Source organism: Galeopterus variegatus, unplaced genomic scaffold (assembly GCF_000696425.1).
Source record: "Galeopterus variegatus unplaced genomic scaffold, G_variegatus-3.0.2 Scaffold274, whole genome shotgun sequence".
Lineage (NCBI taxonomy): Eukaryota > Metazoa > Chordata > Mammalia > Dermoptera > Cynocephalidae > Galeopterus > Galeopterus variegatus.
In genome coordinates, this window is record NW_007726385.1 from 704,315 (window position 1) to 730,900 (window position 26,586).

The following is a 26,586-nucleotide window of genomic DNA, read 5'->3' on the forward strand; positions in this document are numbered from 1 at the left end:
CGTGACCAGCAACGGATCGCAACCCTCAGTGTCGCACCCGTACCGGACCGGGACCGGCAACGGAATCGCAACCCTCGGTGTTGCGCCCGCCCCTTGCTCAGCCAGTGAGCGGCCGGTCTGTATGTGGGATCCGAACCCTCGGCGGGAGCGTCGCCACACTCCCAAGCGGCGCACTGTAGTAGTGCGCCACCGGGCCGGCCCCTTAAGAAATTTTTTGAAAATACTTTTTCCACCATTTAAATTTTGTTCAGTGGGAGGGTTGCTCAGATAATCTTCCTGCAGTATTCCCAGAAATGGAAAACAGCCTTTTTTCCTATGAAGTTTTTTGTTCCCTTTCCTTTACATTTTTCTTTACAATATAATAAATATATTTGTGTGTTATTCTTTTGTGTTACTCTTTTGTGTTACATTGCAATGAGTAGCCTTATACAAATTATAAAAGAAGCCTATACATGAAGCTTTTGCTGTAGTTAAGATTATTCCCTTAGAATAGATTTTCCAAAATAGAATTCTCACCACTTGGCTCACTTGGGAGAGTGTGGTGCTGATAACACCAAGGTCAAGGGTTTGGATCCCTGTACCAGCCAGCCACACACACACACACACAAAAAACACAAGTAGAGTCAGGACATTTTTAAGGATCTCAATACGTATTAGTTTTTCCACATAACCATACATCTTCGCATTTGTCACCTAGCAGTACACAAAGCACTTCCTCAGTCATTCTGCAGCGATGCAGACCCATTGGGTACGTGGGCCATGGTATATTGAACTGTCCCTGATGGACACTTCAGTTGTTTCCAGTCATTTGCTTTAACAGCCAGTGCTGCCATTAGTAGCCTTGGACAGCCCACCTCTCACATGTGTGACAGCTTCTTGGGATGAATTCCCAGAAGTAGGATCCCTGGGTGTAAGGATAAGCCTGTCAGCAATTTGGATGAAAACTGCCAGATGGCCCTTCTGAAGATGTACCAATCAGATGCTCTCCAGCACTGCAGGAGAGAGTGTGGGGGGAGAAGTCCACCCATCCAGAACAGAGGGGAGCCCCAGGGGTCTGTGGGAGTGGGGCTTCTGCTACCCAGGGCCCGAATGTTGGGCAAGGGGAAAGGTGGATGGGTGGGTGGGTCAGCTGTCCTTCCTTGCTCTCCAGGGTGATGCTGACAGGGACACTGTCTGACCGGCAGCCAGCCGAACTCCACCTTTTCCGGAATTATGATGCTCCAGAGTCTGTACGGGAGCCTCGTTTCAGCCAGAATATTAACCTAAAGCCTCCAACTCAGCCCTCAGGTTAAAACCATTTTTGATGCATCCATGGGAAGTGATTGATCTGAGTGATTGGGATGGTGGGTGGGAGTCATAGGCCTGCCATCAGCCACCCTTGCCCCACCAGCAGCCCACCCACTACCCTGGTCTTCACTGGCTAAGGACAATGCATTGCTGGGGGGGTGGCAGACCTCGGGCAGGTGAGAGGAGGCTGCAGGAGGTCCTTAGCCGCACCCTGTCTTCCACCAGGACTGCTGGGCCTGACAGCATGATGGCCTTGTGGGTCTTGCTTCTGAAGAGTTCCCAGCCTCCCCCTCTCCCCACACCTCTTTGTGCCCACACCCATGCATGCCTGAGATCTGAAGTGCACAGGTTCTATACCTGTCCCTTGCACCCTGGGCCACCCTACTCTCCCTCCCCTAGACCAGCTGGTATGGCGGGCAGCCCGAAGCAGTGGGGCAGCCCCCACCTACTTCCGTCCCAACGGGCGCTTCCTGGATGGTGGGCTGCTGGCCAACAACCCCACACTGGACGCCATGACCGAGATCCATGAGTACAACCAGGACATGATCCGCAAGGTGAGAGCCATCTCAGGGCAGAGGGCTGGACGTGACCACCCACTGCAGACACCTGTTTCAGCGAACCTTGTCAAGAATCAACTCCCACAAGAGCAAATGGCTTTCATCCACGCACCCGTCTGTGAACTCAACAGCAGTTTTTTTCTCACACTTGAACCTATTTCACTGGTGTCGACCTGAGCACTGTGCTAAGATGGACTCTGAGGCCCAGTCTGCACGAGGTGATAAAGAGTGTTATGATCAACGAACAGCGTCTGCTGTTAGTGGGGAGGGCAGCCTGCATACTGCACACAGGCCACTCTGTGCCCAACCTGGGGACACAACGCTTGCCCTTGAGGAGTTCACATCTGGTGGGGAGATAGTCCATGGTCAGGGACACGTCCCTCAAAGTGTTTCAGGTGCTGCAATAGAGGACTGTGTGGGGGCCCAGGAGGTGGATCACCTTTGCTTAGAGGCCTGGGGGCTCGGAAGAGGCTCCACGGAGGAAGGGACCCCATCCTGAGTCCTTTGGGGACAGAGCAGTACAGAATTCCTGAGCTGGAGGAAGAGGAGCGGCCCTCACCTGAGGAGTTAGAGCAGAGGGGGTCAAGGCCAGCATGCAGGGGTTGGAGTGGTGGTGCAGTGAGCTTGGGCCCTGCAGCAGGCGCCTCTGGGCTGGGGGTCCCTGTTCTGCCCAGCTTCACTTAGCTGTGGGTGGGGATCATGCTAGTCCCTGCCTGGGGAATTTCGGGAGGATTCTGTCCACTGTTACCTGCAAAATGTTTAGAGCAGCACCTGACCTAGAGTGTGTGCCCTGTCCTTGCTGGCTGTGGTTATCAGGAAGCCCCAGGGCAGCCCCAGCCCTACTTCCCCACCCTGTGGCCTGGGCAAGCCTCTGTCCCTGCCCGAGCCTCGCCGAGAGTCCACATTTGTGTAGTGGGGTGATCGATGCCCTCTGCACAGACTGGTTGGAGGATTAAAAAAGATAATGATGCGATAATTAAAGAGATAATGACACAAATGGCAGAACTGAGGGATGTCCCTCCCTTTCCTTCCCTGGCCACTACCTTGACTTTGACCAGCAGCAGATGGGGTGTGCGGGTGTATGTGGAGTCTTGTTGGTATGCAGGTTGCTTTCCCAAGCAGATGGCATGTGACGCCCACACCAGACCTTCTGGGGGGAGGGGCTGCAGTTGAGTCCACAGCGAGATCCCCGGCCTGCCAGGGGCTGGGATTAGTGCTCAGGTGTGCTTTTGTCACCAGAGGCCTCTGTCCCTATCCTCATAGCACGTGCTCCCAGAGCCCAAACCTGGGCCTCTCTTTGACTCTCCCCAAGTGCCCCACACCCATGGGAAGGTCCATGACCAGAGGAAGTCCCCTCTGACTACTCCTGTCTGTTCCCAACAGGGTCAGGGCAACAAGGTGAAGAAACTCTCCATCGTTGTCTCTCTGGGAACAGGGAGGTCCCCACAGGTCCCTGTGACCTGTGTGGATGTCTTCCGTCCCAGCAACCCCTGGGAACTGGCCAAGACTGTATTTGGGGCCAAGGAACTGGGCAAGATGGTGGTGGACTGTGTGAGTAGGGCCCTCCCTTGCGGTCCCCAGCCCAGGTTGATGCCTTCACCCTCTCCCCGTGTGGCCTTTGGTGTCGGGGAGATGACAGGGCTCATCTATCTTCTTTAGCCAACTGGGGGAAGAAAGTCCCTGATTCAGCCTCAGTGCTGGGCAGGGACCCTCCATGGCCACCCACAGTGGGGTTTTCAAAGTTTTTTTAGCTGTGGATCCCTTTCTGCAGCACAGCCCGGTGTGGAAGCCCAGAATGTGAGATGGAGGAAAACTGTGGGGGAAGGGGACGAGGCCTGTCCACTCAGCTGCTGCCCCCGCTGCCACTTACCAGCCTTGGACAGGCTCTGCTGTGCTGTGTGTGACAACCACAGCCTTCTGCCCCTCTGATTGCACAGCTGGGACTGTCACTGCAGCCCGAGGAGGGGGACTTGCCCAAAGTCACTCTCCTGATTGGCAGCTAAGCCCCAATAGGACCTGGGGATTCCCAGGTGGGGACTCTGGGACAAGGGGGCAGTGCCGGGTGGGTGTGGGCCGGGTGCTCACTGAGTCTGCTTCTCTCTAGTGCACAGATCCGGATGGGCGGGCCGTGGACCGGGCCCAGGCCTGGTGCGAGATGGTCGGCATCCAGTACTTCAGGTGAGGGCTCAGCTGGCCTGGTCACAACCTGCCACAACCTGCCCCTACTCAGACCTTGACATCAACTTTGCCTTTCCCCAAGAAGCTGCTCTGTTTCCCAAGCCTACCCCAGTCCTAGCTCTTGTCCCCGACCTCAGCCAAGTGTCCTGGGGTGACCCATCCTCCTTGGCCTGGACAGATTGAACCCCCAGCTGGGGACAGACATCATGCTGGACGAGGTCAGCGACACAGTGCTGGTTAATGCCCTTTGGGAGACCGAGGTCTACATCTACGAGCATCGGGACCAGTTCCAGAAGCTTACCCAGCTGCTGCTCTCTCCATGAGGCCACCAGGGCCCCAGCCACCCCCACCCCACTGCACCCCCCCAGTCCCTGCTGGGGAGGCCATGTGAGGCCCAACCACTGCACTACTGGGCAGAGCTGGGGTCTAGGCAGCTCTGCACTCGTAGCTGGACTGGGAGGCCTGAGTTTCCTGCCTGAGGCTGGTCCTGAAGGCCTGTATCCCCCAACCCCCACCATCTGACATTTTTTGTCATTCCGGGCTTAGAAAGCCTAGAGCCCCACTCGGCCCCTTTTCCTGACTGTGAAGGATGACTGACTCGACGGGACCCCTTGCCCATCAGCTCAAACACTAAGTGTGCCTGCACATGCCCCCAGCCTGGCCCCAGCCTCCAGTGAGCAAGCCACCCTCCCAGGTTCCTTAGTGGGTACAACACCCTTTGTCCCCTACCCTCTTCCCTGGGGGCTGGGCTAAGGAAACAGGCACCCCCCCACCCCACAGCAGGGAAACCCAGGCTCCAGGAGCAGGAGGCCTCATTCAACTTTGCCCCTACATGCATGCCTTGCCACCCCGCCCCTTGGGGCCACCCCACCCTCTCAAAGGTCACCCCTTTGAGTTGTTATTCTTCCCGATGAAGCAGACTAACAGTGGGGATAGGCTGTTGGGGCTGCCCCAAAGCTGTGAAATAAATGGTTTGGATTCAAGTTCATCTGTGTTGTGTGCACTGAGGTGTGAGTGCCCCATACCCCGACCCCCAGCTCCGCTTGGCATTGACCTTCAGCCTTGACCTTGTCCTCTTCCTGTTCCCACTTGGACACTCTGTTTCCTAGGCTCCCTGGGACAGGGACACCTCCTGTCACCTCCAAGCCTGCCCGGGACAGGCCCACAGGGTGTCCAGGGGCAGGTGCCAGGCCCACCTGTCCCAGGCAGGCCTGTGGGGAGCCCTAATCCTCACCATAGGGACAAGGGAGAGCCCCTCCTGCGAACCAGAAAGGGCAGGGGACTTGGGCACAATCAAGCAGCAAGTGAGCAGGGCCAAGGCCTGCCCCCAGGTCTATGTGACTCCAGGGATTGTGTCGCCCCCTCTCCCATGTGTTGGGGGAGGATCTGCGCAGGCCTGAGGGGTTCAGGGCAAGGGCAAGGCCTGAGAACTGGCAGGAGGGCCCTGGAAGGGGCGCTGAGCAGCTCTAGCACAATAGGGTGGGCAATGTCCAGTCTAGGCAAGCGGGAGGGTGGGGCTCCCCCAGGACCAGGGGTCCCCAGCAGGCCTAGAAAGCCTTGCCTTGTGGAGGAGGTGACCTAGGAGAGTGGCCCTCCATGCGTGCCCACTGGCCCACGGCTCAGAGGGGTAAATAATTGAAGGGCAGGTCACACGAACCTGCCCGCGTCACAGGATGCCTTCCCCGCTGGGTCTGGTTACGCCCCAGATCGCGTTCTGACATCCCCGGCTGGTGAATAATTAAGCTGCCACCTCCTCCCAGGCAGGCCTCCATCTCCAGATCCCACTCTGCAGCCTCCACACTGCCCACTGAGAGGTGGGCACCAGCAGGTACTGACCCCAGTGCCGCCAGCCCTGCCATCACCAGCAGGTACCTGCTCAGCGCCCCCATGGCCCCCGAGATGGACCAGTTCTACAGGTCCACCATGGCCATCTACAAGGTGAGCGCGTGGCAGCCAGTCCAGCCGGAACACCTCCTCCCAGGGCATGGGATCAGGCAGCTCTGGAGCTTAGAGGGCAACCTGGGCTGCAGGTGTTCTGGAAAGGGAGGCCTGAGCACTAAGCTGTGGGTGTGGAGGTGGGGGTCCCTGGGAGCAGTCAGCCACACACTCCGTAGGATCCCAACTCCCAAACACTGGACCGCAGGACAGGGCCCAGGGCCGAGGGTGGTAAGAGATGGGAGCACAGATGGGAAGGAGCCACCTGGACTGGGAGTGGGGACTCTCTCTCTCTCTCATTTCTGAGCGCCGCACTCAGACTTCCTACTTCACCTCTGGAGTGATTGCTGCAGCCTCCATAGACATAAATTGAGCACCTCCTGTATGCAGGACCCTTTCACATGTAAGCCTCACATCACCCTGCCTGTGAAGTAAAAAATAATCACCCTGTTTGACAGATGAGAAAACTGATACCACAGAGGTTAAAAAGCTTGTTCAAGGTCACAAAGGGAGGAAGAGGTGCTGCTGGGATTTGACCCAAGACTCAAGTCTAAGTCCAAGTCCAGGGCTGTCTCCACCACCCAGGTTGCTTTCCACCTGGCCGTGGCCTGGGGCATCCCAAACTGACCCAGCCACACCCTCACTCCCAGGGTGCTCTTCTTTGAGGAGGGCAAGATCTGCCTTTGCCCCTGAGGTGACAGTTGGCAGCCCTATGTGTCTAGCCCAGTGGGGCCTGGACACAGGGTAGGGCCAAGCTGTGCCCAGCGGGGCCATGGCAGATGGTCAGCCTTCAGCCCAGGGCGAGGAGGGGAACCTTCGAGGTGTGCTATCTTGGCAGGGCCTGAGTTCCCCCTGAGCAGGTGTGTGAGCAGGAGCTGGCTTGGAACAGGGCCCCAAAAGATGGCCTCGGAGGCTCCTGAAGCAGAGAGCCAGCATGCTGGGTAGCCCTCAGTTTCTAAGTGGGGCTGGGGATGCCCCACCCCTGAGGCCCGTGACACGCCTCTTCATCCTTCCTCCTTCCTCTCCCATGTCCCCCCTCTGTACCCTCGTGGTACAGAGCATCATGGAGCAGTTTAACCCCGCCCTGGAGAATCTTGTGTACCTGGGGAACAACTACCTCCGGGCCTTCCACGGTGAGTGCCTGGGCCACGGTGCCCACCCCCTTGGTCTCTACCACCCCCACACCCCAGGCCCTTCCATGCAACCACGGGGGCCCCCAACCATATTCTCTGCGCTCCACACCAGACACTCCGCTCATCCTCAGCCCTATGCCCTCTACCCACCACCCTCACTCTCACACCCCTGCGGCCAGAGATGCCTTACATGCCCCTGCCCACCTGTGCCCACCCATTCCAGTCCACACACTCACACGTGTCCCTGGATGCTCCTGAGATACAGCGGCAGGCCCTACAGGTCCCACCACTCCCCACACACACCCTGACAGCACACACACTTCCATGTGTCACCTCGATGCCGCTGCTGAACCCACCGCCATCCCCGGCCTCACTCCAGAGCTGGTTTTCCTCACCCCTAACTGGCCTCCCATCCACGCACACTACAGCTGGCCCTCACCACTGACTCAGTCCCTGTGCAGACCCACTGTGGCCACCTGTATTTCCCAACAGCACCCCTCCACCAGCACTAATCAACACCAAGCTGAGGGCTCCTCCATCCCTCCCTGCCTCTTTAGACCTCAGAGTCAAAGCCTGCTCCCCCCATGCCCCTCAGCCAGTGCCCCTGCCCCCAAGCCTCACAGCACACCTATCCACACCCTCTGCATGAGCACACAGACGCCTGCACCCCACCCCTGCCAGATGCACTCCGAGGCCCCCCGCTCAGTGCCAGACCTTGGGCTGGGTGTAGCTGCCCCTGTCCCATCCCCTGTTCTCCTCTGGCCAATACCTCATCTGTACACACCACCCAGGGCACTCCTTCTCCTCTCTCACACACATTCAAGGAGGCGTCCAGAAGGGTGGGGACAGATGGAGGGGCACTGGGCCTGGACTCATCCTTCTCGCCCTGCAGCTCTGTCTGAGGCAGCTGAGGTATACTTCAACGCCATCCAGAAGATTGGTGAGCAGGCCCTGCAGAGTTCCACCTCGCAGATTCTGGGTGAGGTGCTCCCCCTTCTTGGGCCTGGGGGGCACTCCGCCTAGCCCACTTCCACCCCAGCCTCCTCCTGCTGTCCGGGCTCTGGGACCCTCCGTGTGTTCCTGATGCCTCCCCTTGGCCCCGGAGCCTACCCTGGCCCACCATCCCAGGGTCCAGAGGCAATTCCTGTGGCACATGTGTCCTTCCAGGAAGTCCTCCTCCCCCAACACAGGCCTTGCAGCCCAGAGCCCAGACTGCCCTGGAGCCCAAGCCCCTTCCCACCAGCACCGCTGAGTCCCTGAGAGACATATGGGAAATTCCTGGATTTGGGTCCCTCTATTGGCTTCTGGCATGGAAGAGGGTGGGTGGGGCAGGCTCCTGGCACTGAAGCTGAAGTGCCCTCCATGCCTCCAGGGGAGATCTTGGTGCAGATGTCGGACACCCAGCGGCACTTGAACTCTGACCTGGAGGTGGTGGTGAGTATCAGACCCCAGGGCCTGGAGGGGTCACTCAAGGAAAGTGGGCTGCATTCCAAAGAGAAAGAGGGCCCATCTTCCCACATTCTCTTCTCAGGGAGGATTTCCTGGTCCCCACCTGGCCCTTAGCAACATGACAGCAATGGCTGCCTTTGAGCGCCCACTAGAGACAGGCTCTGTAATAGTTGTTCAAGCCCCCAGCAACCCTAGGATGCTGGTGGCATTTCTACCCATTTTACAGAGGAAGAAACTGAGTCTTGGAACTCTAGTCATTGCCTGAGATTCCAGAGTGAGTGGAGGATCTAGAAAGGCGCATTGCTCAGGTGCATCAATTACTGGTTTGGGACCTTGGACTCTGTGCCTCAGTTTACCTATCTGAAAAGTGGAGACAACCATAGTAACTTCCTTGTAGGATTCTCAAGAGGATGAAATGAATGAATAAGTATAAACTGTTTACCCTGGCACTTGTCAAGTCCCTGGGCACCTTACCAGGAGAACTAGAAGTAGACATCGCTTGCCTGTCCCTATCTCTACCAAGGTTGGGAGCTCCAAGAGGGCTGGGACGTGGTCTTCTTTTCTCTGAAGCTCCAGTGTCTGGGACAGCACCTGGCACCGAGCAAGGCTTCATTGACTGTGGAACGAAAGAATGAGATTTGAAAAGGGAGTGGGGCTTGTTTAGATGAGGAGGGGAAGAGAGGGCATCCCAAGAGGGCACGGCAATGAGCTGAGCAGATGTGATCCCTGGAAGTCAGGGTGCTCTTTGGGGGCTCCATAAATTACTGATCAGGTTGGTACGGGGAACAGTTTTACTAGCAGAAAATGTGCATCATGCCCACAGACGACAAAACCATGCCCGCAGGCCCCCTGGGCTCCGTAGACTCCACAGACACTTTGGGGTGTAGCACTAAGCCCCTGCCACCCCTTGGGCTTGGGTATGGAGTTATGGAGACTGTGGCTTCCTGTTATTGAGTTCAGTGGCTCTCCACGTCACCTGTGGCTCACAAGTGGCTCATGTCACTTGTGGCCATCACCCAGGCCTGCTCTGTAAGGAGAGCTTCCCTCCCCAGGCACTGGTGTCTTGGCTCTGACAATTGGGCAGGGCCCCCAGCCAGAACCATACCAGAGGTCGCCTCCACCTTGGGCTCATTCATTCAGTGACTATTTACTGCCCTGTGCCAGGCACTGTTGTAGGCACCAGAGATGCAGTAGACGTAAATCTCTGCCCTCCCAAAGACAGAGCCAGACAAAATCCACAATAAATAAGTGAATATATATGTAACATGTTAGATGTTAGATGCAAATATGCTATAGAGATAAACAGAGCAGGAATAGGAAGTGTTTGGGGATGCAATTTTTAACAGATGCTCAAGGAAAGCATCTCTAGAAAGGTGACAATGAGAAGGGCCTGGAGGAGATGAGGGAGCTAGCCAGGGAGACACCTGGGGGAGGGCGTCTGGGCAGAGGGATGGGTGCGTGGACATGTGGGGGAGGCTGCAGCGGGGGCAGTGAGGGCAAGTGTGAGAAGACAATTGGCCATTAGCAGGGCCCAATCGATCATGCCGGGCCCTCTTGGGACCCTGGCCATTTGTCTCAGTGAAAGGGCACCATTAGAACATTTGGAACAAAAGGGGAAAAGATCCGACTTAGATTTGGGTTGGGTGCTTTTGAAAAACCTTTTTTTTTTTTTTTTGTCTTTTTGTCTTTTTTACTGACCGGTAACGGGATCGCAACCCTCAGTGTCGCGCCTGTACCGGGGACCGGCAATGGGATCGCAACGCTCGGTGTTGCGCCCGCACCACGCTCAGCCAGTGAGCAGGAACCGGTCTCCACATGGGATCCGAACCCTCGGCAGGAGCGCCGCCATGCTCCCAAGCGGCGCACTCTCTAGTGCGCCACCGGGCCAGCCCTGAAAAACCTTTTTTATTGTAAGCTAAAACAGGAAATCTCACTGAACAAATTAGAGCCTAATGCATTATTATAAGGCAAAACAGCCTTGAAACTACCACCCAGATCAAGAACTTTGCCAGCGTCCCTGGAAGCCCCTCCATGTGGCCCCAACAAACTCACTGCCCCTCCCTCCCTTCAAAAGCAGCCACTGGTCTGAGCTGGCACTTCCTTGTGTTCCTTCATATTTTATCACCTGAGCATACCTCCTGAGACACTAGAATTTAGTTTTGCTCTTAAAAAAAAAAAAGAATACTTTTAACCCACCAGGTCTGTGTCCATCCATTTCTCTTCCCTGCACTTTGTTGAAGACCCTGGGGCATTTGACGTGGCTTTGGCTTGGTTTTTCCACAGTCTGGAAGGTGCTGACTGCACACTCCTGGTGTGGTTTGGCTGGTTCCTCTGTCCTCTGGATCCAGAGGCTTGATTGGACTCTGTTCCCTCCTATTGGTAAGATGAAAGCAGGTGCTGGGTTCTTCCACTGGGAGGCGCCAGTGTGTACAGATCCACTCGTGCATGGCTGCTCCTCTGATGCCCTTTCAGAAGCGTTGGTAATCGGAATACTTCAATAAAGAGGTGTGTTCCTTACTGCCGTTACCACTAGCTGGTTTCACATGCAAAAGGCGGGAGAAAGGCTTACATCATTCCCTTTACTCATCGATTTCAGGATAATGAATTTGCCTCTGTCATCCTCTGGAGGTGACCAATTAACTTCATTTCTTACTAGCACCATTATTGTAGTAGTTTTTATTATCACCAGTATCATAGATTTACACCCATTAGATGTATTTCAGGCCTTCGAGATTATTATCTTTGTTGAAGGTGAAAATGTTCCATCTTTGGCCAATGGAAGCCTCTTCAACCTCCTCCTGCGTCCTTCGGACGTGACCCTAGTCGTTTTGGCAGCTTCCTTGCTGTCTAGCATGACAAGGCGTTCCAGACTCATCTGCTACTTTTGCTGCTCGAGGCATGGAATCAGCCATTTCTCCACGAAGCCGTTTTTATTTTGAGTTTTCAGTGACAAGTAGTATTTCAAGACCACAATCTGGGCACTATTAGTCATTGTTTCTAGGCTCTTTCAGTGGCCAGTGCTATACATACATGCAAACACACTCATACACGTGCAAGGATATACAATGAAGCACTTCACAAGCACATACTGACACTACAGCGTTTTTACTTAACCTCATCTATATTACACTAGTATCTCCTTTGTTCCACACCAAGAATCCTGCTTCTCAAGGATGCAGAGGAGCCGAGCCCGTGGCGCACTCGGGAGAGTGCAGCGCTGGGAGTGCAGCAGCGCTCCGGCCGCGGGTTCGGATCCTATATAGGGATGACCGGTGCGCTCACAGTGCTCACTGGATGAGTGCGGTGCGGCCGGTCTCAAAAAGGACCAAAAAAAAAGAGGATGCAGAGATTGAACGGATGAGAATATGCCATAATTACCTATCGGCTTTATCTCACATTGTATACGCAACAGTCTCAGAATAGCAACACTAGTTCCACCACCGCCATGGGATTTATGGATGGGATTTCTGGAAGCAGGTAAAATTTGTTTTCCTCTGCTCTCCCTGTTCCCCCCCATGTGTAAAAACAGCTGTGCGCCGTCCACACCGTCAGAGCAGCCACCAGGCTCCACGCTCACGGCCTCCTGTCCGCATCCATCTCCCTTCCACAAGGGAGGGCCAGCCCTTGTGTCCTGTCTCTGCAGTCGTGCTGGTTATCTCAAGCTTGTTCTCTAACAGTCCCCACAGGAAGGGCTTGATCTGTACGCTTTATACAGTCGTCCCTCAGTATCCGTGGGCTTCAGTTCCCGGAACTCCCACGGATACCAAAATCCATGGGTCTCAAGTCCCTGATGTAAACTGGTGTATGTAGTATTCGCACATCCTCCCGTATGTTTTAATCATTTCTAGCTCACTTCTCATACCTAATGTAAATGCTATGTAATAGTTGTTAAACTGTATTGGTTTTTAATTTGTATTACTTTAATTGTTTTTTTTTAAATATTTTTGTTCAATCCGTGGTTGGTTAAATCCAGGGATGTGGAACCCATGGAGACGGAGGGCCAACTGCACTTGAAACAAATTTGCTGTAAATAAAATCTTTGTCTCATATGCCCTTCCTTCCTTCCATTTTTTCCTCCCTCCCTCCCTCCTTCCTTCCTTCCTTCCCTTCTCCCTTTTTCTCTTTCTTTTCTTTGTGTGCCTTAGTGTTTTTCTTCTGACATACAACATTGAACATTGCTGTTGAAAAGTCTGATTATTTTTTTCCCCATTCTAAGTCACTTGCTCTTTTGCCAAAAGATTTTTTTTTTCTTTTTCTTAATTCTAGTAATTTTTTCAGAGTATATCTTGGTATTGGTCAGTCTGGGTTGATATTCTCAGTTATGTGATGTTCTTTTTCCATACGTAGTTTCAAATCTTTTCTTTTTTTTTTTTCTTTAATTTCAAGAATGGTGTTTTTAGAATTTTTTTATTCCCTTTCTTTGCATTTCTTCTTCAGGGACTCCTATTACCTGTATGTTAGATCTTGGTAGCCTATCTTTAATATCTGTCTCTTCCTCTTGGATATTTTACTTTTTCTTTATTTCTGTTTGTCTCCACTTCCAGATATTATGATTTAATATCTAGAGCTGGGATGGATCCCATAAAAGGAGACCTATCATGGATATAGATATAGATATTAGCCTTTCTAATATCTGTCTCTTCCTCTTGGATATTTTACTTTTTCTTTATTTCTGTTTGTCTCCACTTCTAGATATTATGATTTAATATCTAGAGCTGGGATGGATCCCATAAAAGGAGACCTATCATGGATATAGATATAGATATTAGCCTTTCTGAGATTTTGTTTTGTTTTATTTGGTGGCCGGCCAGTTCAGGGATCTGAATCTTGACCTTGGTGTTATAACAGAACACTGTTCTTAATTTATTTTTAAGATCTTTGCTACTTTTTCCTTTATGTTTCTCTTAAAGCCTTATTTGTTGTGTTTATTTGTTTGTTTGTTTGTTTGTTTGTTTGTTCTTTTGGCTTTTTGTGGCTGGCTGGTTCCATTAACCAAACCCAGGACCTTGGTGTTACAATACCACGCTCTAACCCACTGAGCCAACCAGCCAGCCCTGTGCATTTTACTGACTTTTGAATTCCTAATAGTTCAGCTTTCATTACTAAACATAAGTTTTTCTTTTTTAATTTCTAATTCTTTCTTGAGTTCTGTCCCCTCTTTTCTGAATTTTTCTAATTCTCTTCCATGTTGTTTCTTCCCTGTCTTGTATCATCTTTTTAATGTCTTTAGTTCACTTCTAAATCATAGATTACAGTTTTCTTCTGTTTTGTGGGCCTTTCTGGTGAGCACTCACTGTGTGGGAATGTTATTTTGTTCCATCCATGTTCTCCTTTTTCTCATAATAACTCTCTATTGGATTCTACTTCAGAGGTTTTCTGTTGCTCATTTTTATGGGAAATTAATTTTTTTCTGAAATTTAATTTAATTTTATTTATTTGTTTGTTTGTTTGTTATTTATTTTTTAACACTCACCAGCTTTTTTCTGAAATTTTAGAAGGACGCATAGTCAGGAGAGCTTTTCGAACTTCACAGAATCTCTTCCCATTGTTCTTATGTACTTTTCCAAAAACATGGCAGCTTCATTTTTGCAATCTTTTCTGCAATTTCCTGGTTCTGTTCCCTCCCCTACTTTTGTTAGACTTTCTCTGTCCCTTGTGTCCAGTGTCCCTGTTCTTGATTTTGATCCCATTCCTCCTCCATGTGGGCCTTGTCCTGGAATGGAGACTGGCTGGTCAGTTTTAAGTGTTCCTCGAGTTCTACTCCTCCAGCCCCTTCAGACACCACCAGGGACCCCTGACACTTACCCCCTAATCCTCTTGGAGTTGCAGCTGAGCTCTCCAGGAGTAGCTGTTGGCTGTGTGGGGGCTTCTGTGCTCCGGCCCATCCAACACCCCGTCACCTCCCACTGCGTCCTCCACGTGGACTCTGAGACCTCACGCTGGCAGAGAATTTTTATTTGGGGGTTTGTGGGGATATATTGTCACCCAATTTTGTTGTGAATGTTGTCTTTTGTTTTGCTCTCCACCAGTTTCTCTCTCAATTTTTATGAAGAGATAAAGATTTAAAAACTACATTTCATTGCCACCGTCATTCCAGAATCTGACTTTTTGTTTCTATTGAGATAAAATTTACATACAATAAAACACCCAGTTCTTAAGTATTTAGTTCAACAGGTTTTGACAATCGTATACACTGTGTAACCACCCTGCTAAAAGACTAGAGTATTTCCACTGCCCAGAAAGTTCCCTTGTGTCTCTTTCATCGATCCTGCCTCCCAGGGACAAGCACTTTCTGACTGCTGTCTATGGAGATTAATTTTGCCTGTTCTGGAACTTCATGTGAATGAAATTGTGCACTGTGTCTTCTTTTGTGTCCAGTTTCTTTCACTCGGCATCAGGTCTGTGAGATTCATGTGTGTTGTTGCATATGTCAGTACTTTGTTCTGTGTTATTGCCTGGTAGTCCATTGCATGAATATAGCACAGTTATTCATCCATTCTTCTGTCGATGGTCATTTGGGTTGTTTCCAGTTGAAGGCTATTATGAATAAGGCTGCTGTAAACACTCTTGTACAAGTCTTTTTGTGGATGTATGTTTATATTTCTGTTGGGTAAATACATAGGAGTGGAATTTATGGGTCATAAAGTTGACATATGTTTAGCTTTATAAGAAACTATCCTAGAGTTCTCCAAAGTTTGTGGACTATTCTGTACTCCCACCAGCAATGAATGAAAATTGCTGTTGCTCTATACATATCCTGGCCAAGGTTTGGGATCGCCAGCCTTTTTTATTTTAGTTGTTCTAGTGGGTGTGGAATGGTATCTCACTGTGGCTTTGTTTTGCATGTCTCTGATGACTAATGACTTTTAATGGGCTTTTTGGACATTTGTATGTGTTCTTCCATGAGGCATTTGTTTAGTCTTTTGCCCATTTTTTATTGGGTTATACTTATCATTGACTTGTAGGAGTTCTTTATATAGTCAAGATCTGAGTCCTTTGTCAGGTGAATATTTTTTCCCAATCCGTAGCTTGGCTATTCATTTTCTTAATAGTGTCTATCCTTGATGAGCAGAAATTTTAAATTTTTATGAAGCCCAAATTATCAGTTTTTATAAATGGTTCGTGCTTGTGTCCCACCCAAGAAATCTTTGCCTATTGCATGGTAAAGATATTCTCCTAAGTTTTCTTCTAGGAATTCTATATTCTGAGCTTTACATTTATTTCTCTGATCCATCCTAAATTTATTTCTGGGTATCAAGTGAGATGGAGTCCAGGTTCATCCTTCCCTGCACGGATATTCAGTTGTTCCAATGCCACTTAAAAAAGACTTCCCTTTACCCATCGAATTGACTTGCTGTTTTGGTCAAAAATTGATTTGTCATATATGTAGGGGTCTATCTCTGGACTCTGGACTCCATTCCGTTGATATACTTCTCTATCCTTACACCAGTACCACACTGTATCAATCATGTAGCTTTATAGTAAGTACCAAAATCAAGGATTCTAAGGACTCTGTTCTTTTTCAAAATTGTTTTACCTATTCATGATTCTTTGCATTTCCATAAATTACAGAATCAGCTTGTCAATCTCTTCAAGAAAGCCTGATGGAATTTTCATAGAGATTGTATTAATCTATAAATCAATATCTTAACAAGGTTGAGTCTTCAGATGCATGAATGTGGTATCTCTCTCCATTTATTTATATTTCTTAGCAATATTTTGTCATTTTCAGCATAGCAATCTTACACCTCTTTGGTAGATTTATTTCTAGGTATTTGATGTTTTTTGAAGTCACTGTAAATGGTATTATTGATTTCACTTTCCAGTTGTTCATTGTTGACTTATATTTTAGTAGGTTAATTCTGGCTCTTGGACTAAGAACAAATCACTGGCGAAGGGGGCGAAGAGCAGAAGCAGAAAGCCCAGTTAGGAGGCGCTTGCAATACCTGAGGGGAGGGGTGATGTGGCTTGGGAAAGGGTGGCAGCGGTGGTGGGGAGAGATCATATTGAAGGTAGAATCAACAGGATTTTTTAATAGATTGGATTTCAGATATGAAAGGCAAAAGGTAAAGGATAACACCAAAGTTTTAGCCTGGCCAAAGTTGAAGTTGCCATTAGTTGATGTGTGTTTTAGACAACCAGTCACAGATGTGGATAGCCACTTGTACGCATGAGCCTGGACTTGGGGGAGAGGTCTGGGCTGGGATATGTATCGGGGGTCACCAGTATCCAGACCGGATGAGCTCACCAAGGGTGTAGATAGAGAAGGCCCAAGCCCTGGGGCAACCCAGCCTTAAGAAATCAGGGAGAGGAGGTGGGATTAACAAAGGACAGAAAAGGAACAGCCGGGGAGGTAGGGGAGAGTCTAGGAGAGGCTGGCAAGCTGGAAGCTGAGGGGAGAAGGTGTTTTAAGGTGGAGGGATGATCAACCGTGTTGAACAATGATGTCAGGATAAGTCAGATGAGTCCCGAGAATTGGCCATGGGATGTAGCAATATGGAGCCATTGTCGATTTCAACAAGACGTTGTTGTCATGGTGGAGCAACAGCCTGATCAGAGAGGGTACAGGAGGAAAGGGGAGGAGAGGAGTTGGGTTCATTTCATAGGAACAATTCTTTCAAGGGGCTCCCTACATAGATGGCAAGAGGACTTCCTGAGAGTTACTGCGATAGCTCTGTCCACAGAGCTTACAATGCAGGGTCTCCGCCCTGGGGCCTGCTCTCAGCCTCCTGTGCTTCTGTGCTGAGGACCTTACAGGACCCTCTGCTGGAGTGTATGCCAGGGGCGGGGGGATGGAGAGGGCAGCCTCTGTCTGACCTGCTGAGAATTCCTGTGTCAGAAGCCACCTGCTACTAACAGACAGTTCTCTGGTTCCCCACAGCAAGAGCTCAGAGTTTGCTTCAAGCATCAAACTCTTAATAGACCCATTTCTTCAGGAGCTTGACAAAGACTTTCCATTAACCCAGGGATGCCTGGGCCCTGTCTGATGAGGGCATCCAGGGTCTGTGTCCTCTGCCCCGTTGGTGATCACAGCTGTGATAATGGGAAGAATGACCATATGGCTGTCCTGCTCAAATGCACGTCTTTGCCACATACCCCAGTTTGTACACCACTGGAAGCAGAAATGGCAGTATCGCATGACATGGAAGTTAGCTTGTTCACAGTGATATTTCTGAGGCAAGAGGAGAGGGTAAAGTCAGTTGCAGGAGAGGACAGAGCCCAACTTGTCAGTGTGCTGACAGCAAGTCCTTTAGGCTATATTTTAAAGACAATTGTAAATTGCTCCCGCTCCCAGGCCTGCGGGGGAGAGCCCTCCAGCCTCCCAGGGCTCTCAGGGCAGGTGTGCTCCTTCCCGTGCCCACTGTCATGACAGCCACTTCCTCCTGCGTCATCGTCTCTGTAGGCCAGCCCTGCCATCATTAAAGCATTCCCTGCACGTCTGTTCTGTTGGTTTTGTGCATTTGCAATGTTTTCTGTGGCTTTCAGTGTGGTTACAGTCAACCCTCTGGGTGCCGTTTCACTGTCTTTATTGGTGCTGTAGTTACAACATTGCCTGGGTTATGAGAATCTGCCCCAATCCCGTATCTCCCATAAACCCTGTTGTTTATACAGGACGATTTTGCAGGAGGCGGGGATCTTCAGGAACACACAGATCGTGTTTGAGCAGAAATCTTGAACTGTCTCTCTAGTGGGAAGCAGGGCTAGGAGGAAGGTAGGGCAACTGAAGAGATACAATTTAAGGAGGCAGCACTTTGAGGTTCACACTGCCTGCGGGGTTGGGAAGACTTCCTTCCTATTGGGTCCAGCAGAAAACAGCCCCGCATTGGGTAGAAACATCTACCTGATGCTTCTATAATTATGCATAACCGGGCCGGCCCGGTGGCGCACTGCTACAGTGCGCCGCTTGGGAGCGCGGCGGCGCTCCCGCCGAGGGTTCGGATCCCACGTACAGACCGGTTCCCGCTCACTGGCTGAGCGAGGGGCGGGCGCAGCACCGAGGGTTGCGATCCCATTGCCGGTCCCGGTCCGGTACGGGTGCGACACTGAGGGTTGCGGTCTGTTGCCGGACACGAAAAAAGACAAAAAAAGGAAAAAAAAAATTATGCATAACCACGTGGCACTTCCTTCTTAACACACGCACACACACATACACACACACAGAGGCAGCTACAGCTTGGGGGTTTAAGGCATAGCCAGTACTGAGGAGGTGCCCTCCAGCTCCCTTGCAGACCAGTGGTTACCAAGGTTTCAGAAACAGTAACAGTCGTGGGAGAAAAACTTAAACTTTAGAAATTTTATAATGTACTGATTTTTCTGCATCCTGGGAGAAGATTACTAGCATTCCTTTTCTGAGCGATACCCTAGCCTGTAGGACAGAGCTCCTGCATCGTAGTGGGAGGTCCCCTGGGCAGGAGGAAGGGCCCACTGTGGGGAGAGGGTGAGTAGACAAGGAGGCTGAGCAGAGGTGGGGGGGCCCTCCGGAGGGGGTCGTGTCGAGGGATGGGAGAAGCTCCTCTTTGTTCTTGTGCAGCCTGAACTGAAGGGCAAACCATGCAGTTGGATGGCTTTAGGTCTGACTCTCCAACAATGTGGACTGGCTCAGGGAAAGCTGATGGAGGACACAGGTGAATGAGGCGATGACTGCTCAGGCCCACATAGTCAAAGCTCATCCGGTTCTTAGAGAGCATTTGGTCAAGCCTTTGCTGTTGTTACAGATGGGGAAACTGAGGCCCAGAGAGGGGCAGCAACTTGTCCAAAGTCACAAAGCAAGTCGGAGGCAGAACCAGAATTAGGATGCGGCTCTTCTGAGCCTGAGCCAGCAGGCTTCCTCATCTTCCCAGTGGTCAGACACCTACTTCTCTTGGGCTTGCTATGGGAAGCCACCACCCACCACCACCCCACCACCCCCGTCTAAGGCTCGGCAGTTCTCAGTGCTTTTGCTGGGCCAGGCCCTGCCCATGGTGCTGAGGACACAGAAATGGGTCAGACCTGGTTCATGCCCCAAGCAGCTCCAGGGGGGCCTGGCAAACAATTCTGTCGCATGGCTGCAGGAATGCACAATGAACGAACAACTGTATGCACATTCCAGAAGAAAAAAAGGGCAATGGGTTCTGCCTGGGGAAGTCAGGAAGGCTTCCCAGTGGGGGGTGGGGAGGCAGAGAAGCCAGCATCTGAAGATTGGTAGGAAATTCCAGGCAGAGGGAATGACGTAGAGCACAGACTAAGAACAAGACTAAAAATAAGGACCAGAGACTTCGACGCATTCATCAAGGTGTGTTCCAAGCCAGGGACTGCACTAAATGTTTTTCATGTTTAACCATTTAATCCTCCTTCCAGCCAGGTCCTCTTATTATCCCCGTTTCTCTGACAAGTGAGCAGGTGCCTGGCATGTTAGGAGCGCAGTGGGCAGTGTATTGTAATAGAAAATGCTGGGGATGCTGGGGCCTCGGAACAGCGGGGCCACCCTGGTCACCCCCACCCTGCACTCCACACAGGTGCAGACATTCCATGGAGACCTGCTACAGCACATGGAGAAGAACACCAAGCTGGACATGCAGTTCATTAAAGTGAGTCTGGCCTCCCACCTCAGCCCCCAGCCTGTCACAGGCAGGACCACTCTCCCCATCTGACAGGTGGGGATGCTGAAGCCAGCGGGCATTAACTGGCCCCAGGTTATACACATTCCTAGCTGAGCCCCATAATCCCAGTTCATTGCCTGACCCCTGGAAGGGGTATCTTTAGCTCTTTGACGTGGGGGACCTCCCTCATCTCTCCATCCTACCCAGGACAGCCGCCAGCACTATGAGATCGAGTACCGCCAACGAGCCGCCAACCTGGAGAAGTGCATGTCCGAGTTGTGGCGTATGGAGCGCAAGAGGGACAAGAATGCGCGGGAGATGAAGGTGCGAGGGCTGGGGGCGTGTGGGCGGGTCTTGGGCCACACTAGGCTCAGGGGAGCCCCTCCCCCACCCAGCACCAGCCATATGCAACAAGCACAGCTGGAGAGGTCAGCCAGCTCCTGGTGGGGGGCATCACTGGCCCTCAGGGCCACCATCAGCACCGCCCCTTGCCCTGTGGCTTTCTGGCCTGCCTCATATTCCCAGACATCTCCTGCAACCCCAGCACCCCTCCCCGCTTCTCATACTTCACTGAGAAAACTGAGGCCACCAGTCCTGCTGTTTCTGAACCTGGTAGCAAAGATGTAATCCACCTGCAGCCCCACCATGCCCCGCTTCCTCCTGCCCAGGCAAAGGTATCCTGCCCCTGGCTAAGGCCAGTCCCTTACCAAAACCATGGATTAACCCTCTCCCTCCTTTCCTGTCTCCTCCTCTAGGCCCCTCTTCAGAATCTTCCCTCCCAGGTAGGGGGTTATTAATCTACTCATTCATATTTTCATTAAACCAACCTTCCTGGACCCCAGCTGGTCCTGTGCTAGGTGTCAGGGACAGAGCAATGGCTTGACCAGCTCTGCATATGAGAAGCACCCAGGCCAGGGGGACACAGGACCCAGATTCATAAAGATGAGGATGTCCATGAGGGGCAGGCCAGAAGCTTAGAATGAGGCCTCCAGGAGGAAGTGTCTGGGTCTAGAAGGACTGGGGAGTTCAGACAGCTGGTACTCGTGGGGGGTGGGATGAGACACAAACCCACTGCCCCCAGCCAGAACCCCCTTTCCCACAGGAGAGTGTGAACCGGCTACATGCACAGATGCAGGCCTTCGTGTCTGAGAGTCAGAGGGCAGCTGAACTGGAAGAGAAGCGACGCTATCGCTTCCTGGCAGAGAAGCACCTGCTGCTTTCCAACACCTTCCTGCAGTTCTTCAGCCGGGTGAGCTGGGGCCAGGGAGAGCAAATGGAGCCCTTCTAGGAGCTGTGCGCTTCCTTCCTTCCTTAAACTCTGTAGAAATTTATTTTATTTCACTCTTTCCATCCATTTCTTTGTTTCTGTGCTTATTTGTATCATCATATATTCATTCATTTATTCATTCATGATTTTAAAAAATTTTTGTATGCATTCACTAACTCATGCATTTGTTCATTCGTGTTTGAACCATTTAGCTGCAAGGGCCTCAGGCAGTGGTGCCGGCAAATGTGGGAGTAGGGGAGTGGAGCAATCTCTACCCCAGGCAGCAGGCTGCCTTGTCTAATTGTTTAGAGGCCAATCCTCTGCTGTGGCACAGGGAGGACCCCACTCTATCCCAGGTCTCCCTGTTGCAAGCATTAGCTTTCATTCAGCCTCAGGGATAGGATTAACTTAGCCTATCCATGTGCAAAACTGCTGCAAACAGGGCTGCTTGGGAAGATTGTTCAGGTTGTGCACTGCACAAGGGTGCCAGGTTGAGAGTAGGGGCTGTGCTCTGCTCTCCAAGATGAACACCTTGGTGCAGACTGTGTTTTCCTAGAGAAAGGAGCACTTTTTCTTTGCACAAAGAGAGGATGCTCTCACTAAATGTGTGACATCACACTCCGTTCAACCAAAGAGAATATCTGTCCCTAAATTATGTAGAGGAACCCTCTGGGCTAGTGGAAGCCCAAGCCTATGGGCTTCTGGAGTTCAGGAAAGCCAGCAGCCCCTCCCAGGCCACAATCAGAGGGGACACTTGATGCTGCCCTGCCCATGTCTCTGCAGGCTACACTGCTTGGGCCCTGAGTCCTATCGCCCTCTTGGCATGTGGGTCTGCCCACCCGCCTGCCCTGGCCTACCTGTTGACTCCTCTGGAGATGCAGCTGATGGGGCTGATGCAGGAGGAGACACCAGGAGTATTGGGACGCCGTCTTCCCACCATTCCCTCATACACTGATGACTTTGTTTCTGCATTTTTCCAATGTCATTAGTTTGTTCACTCATTTATTCAACAAATATTTTTGAGTCCAGATGACATGGCAGGCCCTGGCTCTATTTTGTATTGAGTGTGAGTCGCTGAGCCACCCACCCATGCAGCTCTCTTTCCTGATGTTGGCTCACCTGCTCCTCCCCCAGCTTCAACGCTCTTTCCTTCCCTTTCTTTGTATTCTTGTTTAGTTTCCCAACCACCCTGTTACCCTGGCTGCAAATTCTAGCAAATTATTTCATTTCTCTGGGCCTCATGCTGTCTGGAAAAGGAGGGAGATAATTCCCACCTCCAAGGCTGATGCAGTGCTGGAGCCTCACATATGAAGGAGTCCCTGTTACCCTGGCTGCAAATTCTAGCAAATTATTTCATTTCTCTGGGCCTCATGCTGTCTAGAAAAGGAGGGAGATAATTCCCACCTCCAAGGCTGATGCAGTGCTGGAGCCTCACATATGAAGGAGCCTAATGCCCCTGCCCTCTTTCCTCCAAAGATGGAAACAAAAGCTGTCACTCAGGAGGACTGCCTGCTTGCACTCCGCTGCCCCAACAGGCAGCAGCAGACTCCTGGCCTGCCAGGCTCAGGGCCCACCCTCATTCTCTGTCTCCAAACCCAGGAATCCTCTGGTACTGAGCAGAGGTGGGAGATGTGACTGGAGCCGTGATTGATCTCGGTTCAGGTGGACATTCACCCACTGTCACTACCACACCCAGCCCCAGGCTCAGGGCTCAGCCTTCTCATCCCCTCTTCTCTCCCACAGAATGACCCTCTAGGGAAGAACAACTTTTTTTTAAACAGCTTTACTGAGATATGATTCACACACCATACAATTCACCTATTTAAAGTGTACGATTCAATGGTTTTGAGAAAATTCAGACTTGTGCATTCATCACCCCCCAAAGAACCCTAGCCCCCTCTAGCTGTCATCCGCAGTCCTCCTATCCCCCTAACGTAGGTAGCCACCAACCTATTTTCTGTCTTTATAGACTTGCCCATTGTGGACATTTCATATAAACAGAATCATACCATATGTGGTCCTTTGTGAGTGGCTTCCTTTTTATTGCCAAATAACATTCTGTTGTCTGGATATCCCACATTTTATTTACCCATCAGTTGATGGACATGTGGGTTGTTTCCATTTTGGGGTTATTATAAATAATGCTGCTCTGAATATCCACGTGCAAGTTTTTGTGTTGACATATATTTTTATTTCTCTTGGGTATATAGGAATGCCATGTGGTAACTTTACGTGTAGCTATTTGAAGAACTTTCAGACACTTTTCCAAAGTGGCTGTACCATTTTACACTCCCATCAGCAGTGTATGAGGGTTCCGTCTTCCCACATCCTCACCAATCCTTGCTATTGTCTGGGTTTTGATTACAGCCATCCCAGTGGGTATAAAGTGGCATCTCATTGTGGTGCTGATTCGCATCTCCCTCATGGCTAACGATGTTGAACATCTTTTCCTGTGCTTATTGTCCATTTATATATCTTCTTTGGAAGGAAACTCCTTTTTGCCTGTGTTCTGAACAGTTAACCTCCAGCACTGATAGGAGAGCTGACCCCTTCCTGGACTGCCTCATGGTGGTGATCATCCCTCAGGAGGGAGCCATGGATTGAACAGTCAGACGTCCCCTGTGCATGGGGACCAGGTGGCATGTTGTCTGACCCGCTCAGCTTTAGGACATCCAAGATCTGACTCCTAAGATAGCTAAGCACAAATATTTACCTGTTACTATATGTATAAACAGAACGCACAGTTAGAGCAAGATTTTAAGAACTGTAAGTGCCTGGGCACAGTAAGGTGACTTTCTCATTCCTCTCCAATAATCAGTCCCTGCTTAGTCAAAGGCTAGTCAATAGCGTCTTCCTACCTCACCTGTAGCTTCTCTGGGCTTATTATATATTTCCAGAATAAATTCTTAGAAATGGAACTGCTGAGTCCAGGAATATAGTCACTGGTTGTATTAATTTACATTTCCACCAGCAATGTATGAGATTCCGTGTTTCCACACTTCTTGACAACAGTGTATGAGCAAACTTTTTGATCTTTGCTCATCAGAAAAGTAGAAATGTTATCTCAGTGTAGCTTTATTTCATTCTTGTCTTATGAGATGGACACCTTTTCATGTTTCAGAGCCATTCGATTTCCTTTACTATGACATGTCGGTATCTTTTCCTCCATTTTTCTTATTAATTTGTAGGAGCTCTCTATGTTACTGAAATTAAACTTTTTTGATGAAGAGTTGCAAATACTTTTGCCAATTTTCCATTTACCCTTTGATTTTTCTTATAGTAGGTCTTGCCATGTGAAAAAAGTTTTATTTATTCGAATATATCAGTGTTTTCTTTTAGATTTTATGGGTTTTGTGTTACAATGAGAGTGGCTTTTCCACTCCATAAATATTTTTAAAATTCTCCCATGGTCTTTTCTATGGTTTTGAAACCCTATACTTTTAGATTTTATGGGTTTTGTGTTACAATGAGAGTGGCTTTTCCACTCCATAAATATTTTTTAAATTCTCCCATGGTCTTTTCTATGGTTTTGAAACCCTATACAGTGTTTTTTCCCACCCACTGGCTTGGAGGCAGGGCTGAGGGAAGCCAATAAAATTGAGTGCCATCCAGATTGGGACTCAGTGCTGTGGTCATTACTCCTAGAACCCTCTGGCAGGTGCTCTCCACTGAAAGTTCTCAAATTGAGTACAAATCCCTTTTAAAATTATGATATGCAGAACCTAATAATCTTACTGTGCTTACTGCCTCTGAAACAAGTGCACGGCGGTTTGAGGGTTTTGTCTTTTTAATGACCGCAAGGAAACAGAAGGGATGTCCATCTTGTGACCCAAAGCTCTGAGCCTTTCTGTTATTGCTGCCTGAGACAGCTGTGAGGTTTTCAGCAGCTGGGCCGGGTTGAAGGGAGAAATCATTGACAGGCACAGACACAGGAGGCTTCTTCAAAGACAGACTAGTACAAGCCACTCCACTGCTTACTGGATGTGAGACTTTGAGCCAGTCACGTAACTTCACTTAACTTCTCTGACCTTCAGCATCTTCTATCAAATGAAGATAATAACTGCACCTACCTCCCAGGGCTACTGTGAGAGTCAAATAAGATAATGCAGGTAAAGCATTTAACACAGGGACTGGTACAGAATAAATGTTGGCTCAGGTAAGGGAAGCTTCTCTTATTCCTAAGGTTACAATCTTGAGGTAGGCCTTAGGGGAGGAGATGTTTGAATAGAAATGGGAGAGATCTTTATAGCTGCAGAGCAGAGTGTTTTAATTGTACGTGGGATTTAATTTATAGAGATGACCGAGTGACAACATAAAGAGGTCAATGCCATTGAAAGTTCTATTAGTCACAGTTCCTAAGAAAAGGGGGCACACCATACCATGCAGGGTCACCTGGGGCAGAACCAGGGATGGAAAAGCATGGCCCAGAGCCTGTATTGTGGTTTCCATGGGAAGGAATGGGCAAGGCAGGGTAGGCAAGTTTGAGCAAATTTAGAATTGGATAGTTTGAACCATTTTAGCGCGCTCTGGGCTATAGAGATGGTCTCTTTTGTCTGGTACCTGGCTCTGGGGTGAGTAAGGGCATGGGAAATATTAATTTGGCGTGTGAGAGCTAGATAAAGGAGCTGGGAATACGGGATTTGGATCGGATGGTTTGCATATGAAAAGCAGACTCCTAGACAAGTTGTTTACTATCCCTGGTAGTAGCAGTCTCTCCAGGCTTACCAAACACCCAGGATGTCAAAGATCACAAAATACAGGAAATAAAAAACATGATTAATTCACGGGTAGGTCTAACATTTAAAGCCCTCCCTCCCCAAGTTGGCATGGACTGCGTGGTCAACTGCTGGGTTTCCTGTCCTTGAAAGTATTCAAACAGAGGTAAATAGATGCCAGAAAAGGAGATGCTTACCTAGACTATGGGGATGGACTGGAAAACTGTATTCAAAAGTGTTTTTTAAAAATGACTCAAACTGGCTTAAACAGAAAAGATATTACTTTAGTTGACTAGGAAGCTGAAAATTTTCAGATATAGCTGGATCCAGGAGCAAAAAAGTTGTCATTAGAACGTTGCAACTGTCTATTGCTTAGTTCCTCTGTTGGCTTAACTCTACCTATTTAGCAAACCCATGAGGTAAAATAATGGATTTTTTCCAGATTGTTACAGGGTAAGTAATGGGAATGGGTTCTTTGGTCACTGT

General features: G+C 50.2%; 2 protein-coding genes across 3 annotated transcripts in view; both read left to right on the top strand.

Moving 5' to 3' along the window:
• The window catches only part of PLA2G6 (phospholipase A2, group VI (cytosolic, calcium-independent)), a 55,329-nt gene extending 50,319 nt beyond the window's left edge, over nucleotides 1-5,010 (top strand). For both annotated transcript variants that reach the window (XM_008566895.1, XM_008566896.1), the window contains 5 exons: nucleotides 1,151-1,287; nucleotides 1,687-1,841; nucleotides 3,228-3,395; nucleotides 3,949-4,022; nucleotides 4,201-5,010. In XM_008566895.1, coding sequence (XP_008565117.1) covers nucleotides 1,151-1,287; nucleotides 1,687-1,841; nucleotides 3,228-3,395; nucleotides 3,949-4,022; nucleotides 4,201-4,345 — 679 coding nt within the window. In that variant the 3' untranslated portion in view covers nucleotides 4,346-5,010. The remainder of the gene's footprint in view (nucleotides 1-1,150; nucleotides 1,288-1,686; nucleotides 1,842-3,227; nucleotides 3,396-3,948; nucleotides 4,023-4,200) is intronic.
• An 899-nt stretch (nucleotides 5,011-5,909) lies between these two features.
• BAIAP2L2 (BAI1-associated protein 2-like 2) overlaps nucleotides 5,910-26,586 on the top strand; it is a 28,179-nt gene continuing 7,502 nt past the window's right edge. Inside the window, exons 1-7 of the mRNA XM_008566903.1 lie at nucleotides 5,910-5,960; nucleotides 7,015-7,090; nucleotides 7,983-8,069; nucleotides 8,463-8,524; nucleotides 20,035-20,106; nucleotides 20,326-20,442; nucleotides 21,221-21,367. Coding sequence (XP_008565125.1) covers nucleotides 5,910-5,960; nucleotides 7,015-7,090; nucleotides 7,983-8,069; nucleotides 8,463-8,524; nucleotides 20,035-20,106; nucleotides 20,326-20,442; nucleotides 21,221-21,367 — 612 coding nt within the window. The remainder of the gene's footprint in view (nucleotides 5,961-7,014; nucleotides 7,091-7,982; nucleotides 8,070-8,462; nucleotides 8,525-20,034; nucleotides 20,107-20,325; nucleotides 20,443-21,220; nucleotides 21,368-26,586) is intronic.